This window comes from Miscanthus floridulus, chromosome 18, assembly GCF_019320115.1.
Source record: "Miscanthus floridulus cultivar M001 chromosome 18, ASM1932011v1, whole genome shotgun sequence".
NCBI lineage: Eukaryota > Viridiplantae > Streptophyta > Magnoliopsida > Poales > Poaceae > Miscanthus > Miscanthus floridulus.
In genome coordinates, this window is record NC_089597.1 from 107,720,588 (window position 1) to 107,731,950 (window position 11,363).

Consider the following 11,363-nt stretch of genomic DNA (forward strand, 5'->3'; position numbering starts at 1 on the left):
CGGTCGTGGCACTCCATGCACGACGTGGAGGAAGGGTAGAGGCTGGGCGGCGCATGAGCACAAATCATCCCCAACTCGATAAACTGCCGGCGATGAGGGTGCATCCGGATTCCGGAGGCGGAACTCAGGTTGCAGGGGATCCATTTTCGGTCGTGCACGAGGATCGTCGCTCAGCTCGATGTAGACAGGAGCAACGACAAAGGAGCTCACCATGAACGATTCTCGTCCTCATGTTCGTGATGATGCTCGGGATGGAGAGGGAAACGAGGAAATTGGTGCTGGGCATGATGGATCCGAGGGTCGTTGACATCGAACCAAGTTAAATTACCTAGATGCCCTTTATTTTTTTAAAAAAAAATCAGTAAATCAACTAGAAAATATAGGTATAGGCTCTACACGTTTTGGTACTGGTCCCACATATTTTGGTACTTCTCAATACCTTTGCTTCAGTGCTTCCTATTTTTCTGCTGTTCGATCTCGCTGATGGATGGTCCATGTTTTTTCCAACCATTATAAAACTTGTAAATTCTGAAACATACTAATCATGTGTGCTGATTTTTGTTGAAAATTTATTTTACAATACATTTATTAGTGGTGAAGTCGCATCTTTGAAGATTGTAAAGCTCGACAGAACGCAAATAGTTTGCGAAGACTGGGGATTTGAATGATACTATATCAAAATTTTGAAGTGGCGTGTATACGTAAAGTCCGTTAATCAATCGCACAGTGCTGCGTCTGTACGCACTAGCAACAGCATCACACTTGCTAATAGCTGAGCCATCAAGGCTGGAACAGTCTTGCTAATAAGCTCTCATCTGTTTTCCCATGCGACAGGGTTGGGTTCCAAGACAAGAGAGGCATAGATGAGCTCGTTCCAGGCGTCCGGCACGCCGAGGAGGCACCAATGGCTGCAGTCCTGCTTCCTCTTGGACACCTTCTTGTCTCCGGCCTTGCCGTACACCGACGGGTGGCCGTCCCTGCGGAAGTTGGTCAGCTTCGTGACGTTCAGCAGCCGCACCGGGAACCGCATCTGGGCGATGGCCTCCTGCACGATCCTCATCTTCAGAGGGTAGCTGTCGATGATGGCGCCTCTGAACGTCGGCTCCGTCTCGCCGTTGCACGAGCCGCCGGAGTCCCAGTCTCCTCCCCTGCCGCCCAAAAAACACGTGAAACTCCTGTCAAGCTTGCTTCTGTGCTTCACACTACTACTGTTGGTTGCTCGATCTATCGTCACCTGAAATGCGCAGTGGAGTATCCTCGGTAGAAGACGACGCTTCTGGCCGGGTCCATGTTCTTGTCGATCCAGCGAGCCCATGTCTTGAGGGCTCTTATGTAAGCTTCAGTCGAGTCGAATCGAGGGTACAACGTATCGCCTTCCTTGTAGTAGTTCTGGCTGTGCACATCGTTCCAAATTCGAGACTGATCAGTCATCAGTAACTATGAGCAGAGGAGGCTGATTGTTTGAGCTGCAAAAACAGCACAATCTACCATCGAAAGCCGTGCGTACCCTCTCGCCGTCTTGCCGTGCGTCCACCAGTGGCCGGTGTTGAAGACGAGCACGTCGGTCTTCCTCCACCGGTTCGCCGTCTTGTCGATGCGGTCGATCTGGAGGATCGGGTTGGAGTTGCCCTGCCTGTTGAAGCGCACCCCTTCGCGGACCAGGAAATGCGACCGCACGAACTCCACGGTGCAGCCGTAGTCCTACGTTCGTTCGTCACACGCACACACACTGAACGAGCTCATCATCCTCCTCCACCTCCATTCCAGGCTAGCTAGCTAGTTTGCAGGCTGCCACACACACTTGATTGATTTCATTACCGCAAACTTGAAGACGAAGTAGCCTCGGCCCTTGCTGATCCTGTACCCGTGCGTCTCGAACATCCTGGCCTTGTCCGGCAGGGCCTCGCGCAGGACGCAGAGCATGGACTCGAACTGGTTCCGGTTCATCGAGTCGCCCACCAGCAGCAGCCGCTTGCCGCGCAGCCTCTCCAGGAAGTCCGTCGCGTTGAACCTACGGACCTAGCGCGCGAATCAGCAACATTTTTTTGGGGACGCAACGCAAACGTGTCGGTGGGTGGGTTGGTAGTGGTACCTGGGGAGGCTGCAGTGGCGCGGCGCCCAGCGCCACCGCGTGTACCTGGAGTCCGGCCGGCCGTTCGCCGCGCACGCGTACGCCTCGTCCACGTAGGGGCACGTTCAAGGCGGGTAAAGCGGCCGCGCCTCCTCGTACGGCACCCACTCCCCGTTGTACACGTCGCACCTTCCGGTTTCAGTTTCACCTGCCTTCTCGTCCGCCGCCGCTGCCGTGGACGCAGGCGGTGGCGGTGGTGGTGGTGGTGGATGCGGCGGCGGTGGAGAATGCTGTGCTTGTATCGGCGGCGGCGGCGGTGGAGAGTGCGACGCCTGTATCATCAGTGGCGATGGGGGGACGGACGGTGCAGAGGGAGACGGCGGTGGTGGGGAAGGCGAAGGTGACCAGGGGCGGAGCTACAAGGTGGTCCCTGTGGGCCACGGACCACCCTGCGCTCGGCCCAACAACCGAAGCCCATCCATGTAACGTATACTAGAGAATTGATGCGCCGGCCTTCTGGAATTGCATCTGGCGAGAGACCGACGAGCGACGGTTCACGTATTCTACTGATCTCCTCCGTACGGCGCGGGTGCGGCCACGGGCCATCGAGATTGGATCGAGCACAGGGAGCGGCGACTCCACGAGGACCTCTCCACGACGGCCGTGACTCCGTGATTAGCAACGACGGCAAACGCTAAGCCGTGACTCAGGATCAGCCGATCAGGTACGTACGTCCAGGAAAACCTAAGATGAAGACTCAATTGCTATTTGCTAAGCCAAAGCCCTACTCTGTAGTCTGTACTCACGTTTCTCCTTTTTCTTTCAGCCAGTATCGAAGATTCGGAGGATCCACGTTTCTGCAATTGGCAAGCTAGGAACAACAAAAGTGCACAGGGTATGGGTATATAAAACTGATTTAACTTTAATTATATGTTTTTTACGGTATTGGATTATTGGTTTGGTAAATTGAAACGTCAAATAATTCTCATGCAGATTTGTTAAAAATGAAGAGGAGTGGTGATATTGCCTCTCTTTTCCGGAAATATGAATCAAAGAAGAAGGCTGGTTCTCAATCTCCTTCTGTGGCTTTAGCTGTTCTAGAAGAGCAAATGGAAGAACAAGAAGATGGACAAGATCAAGATAGAGTGATTGAAGAAAATGTAACTCCAACTCCAATGTCTGAACAAGAAGATGGTTCAGATCAAGATAGAGTGATTGAAGAAAATGTAACTCCAACTCCAATGCCTCCAAATCCACCTCCAGTTGCCCAAAAAGAACCTATTTATGATATCAGTCGGCTTCCACTTGATCCGGGGGAAAGACGACCCATTGCAAATTATCCAGTCAATGATCAAGATGCAGTTCGACGATCATATATTATTAAAGGTCCATTCCAACCTTATGCACATCAATTTGAAAGCAGAAAAATTGGAAATAGGGATCGACAATTCAATCCTATGTGGTTTTATAAATATCCATGGATTGAATACAGTGTCAAGAAGGAAGCAGCATTTTGCTTTGTGTGCTACTTGTTTGGAAAGGAGAAAAGTAAGAAATCTGCATTTGTTGAAGGTGGTTGGAGAAATTGGAATAGAAATGATGCACTTGATTTACATGTGGGAGGTGTAACAAGTGCTCACAACGCAGCTCAAGAAAGATATAACTTATTTATGACTCCCCATGGAGCAATTGATGATAAAATTGTGAAGGTGGATAATGAGGAGCGCCGTCTCTACAAGATTAGGTTGACTTATTCACTTAGATGTTTGAGATTTCTTTTGCAGCAAGGATTAGCATTCCGTGGGCATGATGAAAGTGAAGAGTCTAGCAACAGAGGGAACTTCATTGAGCTTTTGAAGTGGCTTGCAGCAAATAATGAAGAGGTCGACAAGTTTGTTTTGAAGAATGCTCCAGGTAATTGCACATTAACTAGCCCAGACATACAAAAAGAAATTATTCAATGTTGTGCAATGGAGACTAGAGATCAAATCATTAAGGAAATTGGAGATGATCACTATACAATTTTAGCTGATGAGTCTAGTGATGTCTCTCATAAAGAACAACTAGCCCTTTGCTTGCGTTATATTGATAAATCAGGAAGGCCATGTGAGCGGTTTCTTGGAATTGTTCACGTAGATGATACTACTTCTTCATCACTTAAGGAAGCAATTCAATCTTTACTAGTTAGTCATGGTTTGACTATAACTCAAATCCGTGGTCAAGGCTATGATGGGGCTAGTAACATGAAAGGAGAGATTAAAGGGCTAAAAACCTTGGTTATGAAATAATCACCATCTGCTTATTATGTTCACTGTTTTGCACATCAACTCCAATTGGTTCTTATTGCTGTTGCCAGAGACAATGATGATTGTGTGTGGTTTTTTGATCGAGTATCCCTCTTGCTAAATATTATTGGTAGCTCTTGTAAGCGTCATGGCATGCTTCGACATCACCAATATGCCAATGTCATGAAAGCACTTGAGTGTGGTATACTAGAATCTGGAAGTGGGTTAAATCAAGAGATGGGGCTACCTAGACCTGGTGACACTCGGTGGGGCTCTCATTATAAAACTGTGGTCAACATGATTGCTATGTATCCCACAATTCACGATGTACTCATAGCTCTTGGACGAGATACTTCACAAAGGGGTGAATGGCCAAAAATACATACTATGGTTGGAGTGTTTGAGTCATTTGATTTCATTTTTAGTGCTCATTTGATGCTTGATATTCTTGGACATACAAATGAATTGTCTGAGTGTTTGCAAAGAAAAGACCAAGATATCCTTAATGCAATGTCACTTGTCCGTTTGGCAAAGAGTAAAATGCAACAAATGAGGTCTGAAGGGTGGGCTTTATTTTTTCAAAGGGTTACAATATTTTACAATAAATATGGTATTCAAGTTCCTGGAATGGAACATAATTATGTGCCATATAGAAGATCAGCACGTTTTGCTCAGGACCAAACAAATGATGATCACTTCAGAAGAGAAGTATATATTGGAGTCATTGATAAAATTAGTCAAGAGCTTGATAGTCGGTTTGATGAGGTAAATATGGAGTTGCTTACTTGTATGGCTGCTTTGAATCCAGCAGATTCCTTCGCTTCTTTTGATGCAAACAAGGTACATAGACTTGCTAAATTTTATCCTAATGATTTTTCAAGCTCTGACTTGCTAAGGCTCGATCTGCAACTTGAAACTTTTATTGATGACATGAGGAAAGATGAAATGTTCAAAGGCTTAAACAATCTTGTTGACCTCTCAGTAAAACTTGTTGAAACAAAGAGGGATAAAGTTTATCATTGGGTCTATTTACTTATCAAATTGGTATTGCTTCTACCGGTGGCTACGGCAAGTGTTGAAAGAATATTTTCTGCAATGACCTTTATCAAGAATAAGTTGAGAAATAAGATGGGTGATAGCCTTCTCGATGATTGTCTAGTGACTTTTATTGAGCGGGATATGTTCTTACAATTGAGTGAAGAAGAGATCATCAACACTTTCATGGCTATTAGAAGGCGAAGGCCTGACAAGAAGAAGTAGTAGTGACATATTCTTCTTCAACTATTATAGGTATGTAATATTTCGATCAATTCTACGTTAAGAAAGCTATACTCGTCTATTTTATGAACTCTATATGTCCTTTTTTCCTTAATTGTATTTTGTAATTCATATACTTGTGTACTGACAAGTTAAATTTATAGCGGTTAAAAAAATTTAGACAATGGACCACCATAGCTACAAATCCTAGCTACGCCACTGAAGGTGACATATGTAACATTGGCGGCGAGGGCGCGGATGGTAGTGACGGTGACGGAGCAAGTGGCGGCGAAACCGTCGGAGCTGTCCGTATCGTTGGGGACGAAGGGAGCCAGGTGAGGCTGTTCAGGGAGAGCGCCCGTGGGGAGACGTTGGAGCGGAGGAGGAGGGGGAGCGTGAGCGGGAGGATGAACGGAACGGAGGCGAAGGCGGCGACGAGCGGGACGACGAGGCGCTAGGGGAGCCACGGCGTGGACGGCATCGGGGAAGCCGGCAACCGGTGCGGGGGGAGCTGTCCCTGCCCCGCGGCGAGTGATGCGAACGGGCTGTGGATCCGGCGAGGGTGAAGCGAGAGCCAAGAAGAGTGGCGGGAGTCGCACCTGGCAGTTGACTGACTCTGGGCTTCCGGTGACAGTGACATGTTATGTGGGCCCCAGAGATCGTGGCCCGTTACAGAATACAGAGTGGTGCAAGCCTGCAATTGTGTCGGTGTCGACAAGCCAAGCTGTGGCCTGTGAAGTCGTTTGGGCCGTCCAGTTTGGAGTCGGTCTAAAACAAGGGAACTTTTTAGACCCAATTTGAGGATTTCTAAATACCTCCAAGGCTCCAAACGATTATTGACCATGTTTTTATTCCCAAATCCAAATTAGAGAACATTCGCCATAATAAAAAACAGCAAACTAAGACAACCCCGTGACTTTCTTTTGTTTGGAAAAAAATGTTTTCATAATTTTTCATTTTTAGAAAGTTACAAAGTTATAATATTCAAAATTGTTACACGTAATATTTTGTGGGGCATAACTTATCACAGCAACTTCTAATCATAATTATTTTCAATATTTTTTTATAAAAATTTGTAGACAACTTATCTTAATAATTTTCCTACATGACATTTCAAACCTAACTTTCTTACAACGATTTCGCAATCATGACGTAATATCCGATACTACGCCCTATTATCTCACTCTCTTTTCTTCTTCTTAATATTAACCTATCTATTTTTCTTTTATATACTATGAACAAATTTTTTGGTTGAGAAAAGTTTGTCCATAACAAACTGTGTAAAAATGTGAAGTTGTATCTTTTTTTGAAATATGCTGAACAACAAAAGCTTATGTGTATAAGTTACGTCATTTGTAATATTTATATTTATTATATGAAAGTATACCTACAAAATTGATGTTTAGAAATTGTTATAAGTTTGTCGGATTGTAGATGTCATGTTGAAAAGTTGTCTACGAGCCCTTTGAAATACAAAAAAAAAACAAATTATATATGAATTTCAAATGAAAATACGGAATTTATGAAAAAAATTACGTGTTCAAAAGACGATGTACATGTACTACATGATACATTGGCACATGGCCATCTTCTTTGTGATCCCGAGGTAAGCAGGAACAGAAAAATCATACTCCGCCGCCTATGAACTTGGGAAGCCGACGCCGTCTCCTGACATCCGGTCGTCGTCGCAGCTTCCTCGTGGCTCGTGCCATGCGAATACGAGTTTGCTGTACTTTGTACCCAAGCATCAGATTGAGGCGCCATTGCTCGTCACTTTCCGTGCTGACGAGCTCACGGCCTCATGAAAGTCACGACGCGTTGACGCTCCTCCGCCGCCTGTCCACGTCTATCTCCCAGCACGAGCACCGCCACCGTGCACCGGCCAAGCCACTCCCGCGCACCGGGATGAACCCGTGCTGTCTCCGCGAAGCAAGCACACTGGCCACACCCACACGACGCCGCGCGAAAAAAAAAAGCAGGAGCAGAGCAATATCAAACGATCCGTCGGTTCAGACTTCAGACGTCGGTCCGGCTCACCACGCCGCACCGGCATCGCACCATCAGGCCCAGCCGCACAGGCGCGCAGCTGAACGGAACCCGCCCCGTCCTGGCACCGAGACGGGGGGCGTCCACCCTGTGACGCCCCGGTACGCCGGGCCCCAGGCCTCCAGCCCCACCGCCAGGGTGACGCTGGCGCTGCGCGCGCTGCGTACGACCGGGCGGCACCGGGAATTGGACTTTGTCTGCTCTCCGTTTCTCCCCTTTCGCCTCCCAGACTTGTTTTTGAGCTGCCGGTTGCCGGTGGGCGCCTGGGCGGTGACCGACCTCTATGAATGGCTACGTGGACTATATCCTAATCCTCGTCACCTTTCGGCGCAATCACATTTTTTCCCTGTAGGACTACATGGATTATGGATGGACCGATGGCTTCGAGCCGCCAGACAGCTCAACAGAAGTGCCAAAAGAGGAGCAGCTCACTCGACCTTTGTTTGCTTGCTTGGTACTTTTACTTTTGGTAAGAACATCTGTGTGGGCAGGCCGGCCAGCTAGCATGCGATCGAGTAAAAACTTTCTCTAATAATCTGATTATAATTCTTCCTGGAATGAAACAACTAATGGTGTTCAGACTAGGGTAAATTAGGAACTGATGAAGATTCTCTTAGCAAGGTGGTGGGGTCGTACGAAATGCAATTTAAGTATGATTAATATTCAAATCCTGCTAATGAATGCATAGGTTTTGCACTTGTGTGTGACCGTCACCTCTTTGCCATTGCAAGCTGCTACCAATGTTGGTATCATACATATGCCATGTTTGGAACGGCGACCGACCAAATTCGTGACCACGATAAGCCGAACGCGGCTCAAATCTTATGATTTGTGATTTCGGCCTACTTAGTTCATTTTCTTCGGCGTCTCGCGTGTAAGCGCCGCAAACACGGAAACAACACGTGGCCATAGTATATTAGGGCGCGTTCGCTGGTCTGAATGGTCCAGACCAGCCGGGTGACTCCCCTCACAAAACACTGTTCATTAATCAGCCGCTACAGTATTTCTCTCTCACAAAACCAGCCAGTTTCAGCCAAGTTTCAGACCAGCGAACGGGGCCTTAGCATCCTTGTCGCGTCGCAATTCCAAAGTATGTTGTATGCCCAAGTATGCTTCCATTAACCAATGCACGCGACGAGTATCCAATAGCCACCTAGTGTGCGTGTAATTTTGCTCAGGTTTAGTTTTTTTTTTCTTTCATACGTAGAGTCATAGCTAAACTTCCTTGTAAATTTGTATTTTTCCTAATAACCATTACTCTAACGGTCAAAATAATTCAAACCACTTCACGGTGAATTTCTTTTGTTTGTAGTTCATTTATTGCCCGTCCAACTCAGTTCTTTGGAGGTGTTTATAGGGGTAGGATGTCTATACAGACGTTCATAGGGGTGAGTACGCGCTCATGTATGTGAGCGTCTGGGTTTGTAAAAAAAAAGAAGCGGAGTCCAAGCTTCCTCATAATTTTGTATTTTTCTCCACAACTCTGCTCCAGTACTTAGACTAACTCATATATATACCCGCTAATCTTTACGTACTCTATCTAAGTTGGCATTAAAACGCATAAGGCCTTGTTTAGATCACCTCCAAATTCCAAGTTTTTTCACTCTCTCTCCGTCACATCAATTTTTAGCCGCTTGCATGGAGCATTAAATGTAGGTAAAAAAATAACTAATTGCACAGTTTAGTTGGAAATCATGAGATGAATCTTTTGAGCTTAGTTGGTCCACGATTGGACAATATTTACCAAATAAGACGAAAGCGCTACTATTCATCGGGTTACAATTTTTTGCAATCTAAACATGGCCTAAGTTGAACCATTCTTGTGCCAAAGTTCAAATATGGCATCAATTTCAAACGGTGTGTGAATTTTCATTTCCATGAAGGCGACATTATCTATCATTTCTTGTTTTGTTTATCATATCAAGCAGGCTGCTGGAACCTTCAAAGTTTGACGAACATTTTGCTCCTATCCTTTTCAACAACCTTTCAGTCTCTCGCTTTATCGAGCTCCCTTTCTCTCTCTTTGTTTTCCTCCCTGATTATGCAGATCTAGCTGTACCATGTCGTCCTCTACGCCGTTAGCATCATGCTAGTATATCCGCCTGTAGCTGTCGACGGCCGTTTCCCCAGCTCGGCAGCTCGTCAGAACGAGGAGCCACGACAGAATAACGGCGCAGCGAAGAATTTCATCCAAAATATAAATAGCGCAAACTCCCGAACACCTGCTTCACCTCCTGATTTTTTTACATTTTAGCCTTTTTTTTTTAAGTTTCTCATAAATATATAATAGGACCTGAGCTCGGCGCCATTGATGCCGCCACCGAGTTAACACGTCTCGGCACCAGCGTCTCTGGCGCCGAGCTCCTGGGCACGGTAGATGACATGGCAGTGAGCTCGGCGCCAGTCACTCTGGCGTCGAGCTCGGCGCTAGAGTGATTGGCGCCGAGCCTTTAATACATATGGGCCCCGAGCCTCTCTTCCTCTCTCTCTCGCCCTAGCAGAGCCGAGCTCCGCCGCCGCCGCCCACGCCCTTGTCTCCACCGGTCGCCCTCGCCCGCGCCGCGCTCGCTCCCCGAGCCCCGCGGCCGCCCCGCGCCGCGCCCCAGCGGCCCTCCTCCGCCCTCCACCGCCGTCCTTGCCGCCCTCCACCGCTGTCCTCGCCTGCGGTCACCGTGCCTCCCGCGCCTGTCGAGCCGGACTCACCGCGCGGAGCCCCGGGCATCCCGCGCCCGCCGCGCGCCACCGCTGTCGTCGGCCGCGCCACCGCCGACCCCGCCACCTGCAGCGGGCAGCCGTGCCACCGCCGGCCCCGATCGTCGGCCTGACCCACGCCCATCGTCCGCTGTGACTCCGTCGACGTCCGCGGATCAGTTGTTGGAAAGATAAAAATTATGAATATGCAATGTACCTACTTAGTTGGCATTTATTATTTACTAGTTAATGTGATGCCTCAGGTAGTTGATATATATGTCAATCTAGTGAGATATATATGCCGATAGATAGAAACATAAATACATAGGTACATAGATATAGTTAGATAGCTACTTAGATATGTAGTTACATATTTAGTTAACTATATATGATCTAGCTATTTAGTGAGTACACTGTATATATATAGGTAGTTATTATCTTATTTACTTAGTTTGTAGTTAGAAAGTACTTGTTAGATAGCTACTTAGATATGTAGTTACATATTTAATTAACTATATATGATCTATCGTCTAATTTAGACTAAATGACATGTGTTTCGTTACATGTTTGAATTAGATGGACAACCTAGTCACCATATATCATGGAGGCACCATTGAAAGCGATCGCTGTGGATATGTTGAGTTTATTGACATGCAAAGCGTGCCTGTGCTATTTAATGATATGCCTTCATTTAGTGAGATGGGTATGAGCAGCTGCCAGTTCTTTTCAATGCAATCAAAGCGGTGAATTCAGGCATGCATTATGAGTACATCTCAAAACCTAATGCATGGAAGGATGGGAGGCAGATATTCTTCCGTACCTTCTGGTGCTTTCCTCAGTGTGTCGATGCTTTTAGGCACTGTCGTTCCGTCTTCTCCATTGATTGTACGTTCTTGATTGGTAAATACCAGGGCACACTTCTTATAGCCATATCCTGTGACGCGAACAACAAGTTGGTTCCTTTGGCATTTGCTTTGGTTGAGAAGGAGAACAATAACAGTTGGGGATGGTTC

The 11,363-nt window shown here is 46.8% G+C and overlaps 1 protein-coding gene and 2 pseudogenes across 1 annotated transcript; 1 reads left to right on the forward strand and 2 right to left on the reverse strand.

Moving 5' to 3' along the window:
- Positions 1–811: 811 nt before the first annotated feature.
- Positions 812–6,094, reverse strand: LOC136519589 (protein trichome birefringence-like 5; annotated as a pseudogene).
- Positions 3,076–5,801, forward strand: LOC136521138 (uncharacterized; annotated as a pseudogene).
- A 4,059-nt stretch (positions 6,095–10,153) lies between the features above and the next one.
- Positions 10,154–10,495, reverse strand: LOC136524341 (uncharacterized). Its single transcript, XM_066517748.1, has one exon. It carries the CDS (start codon positions 10,493–10,495, stop codon positions 10,154–10,156), a length of 342 nt encoding a protein of 113 aa, XP_066373845.1.
- Between the last annotated feature and the right edge of the window lie 868 nt (positions 10,496–11,363).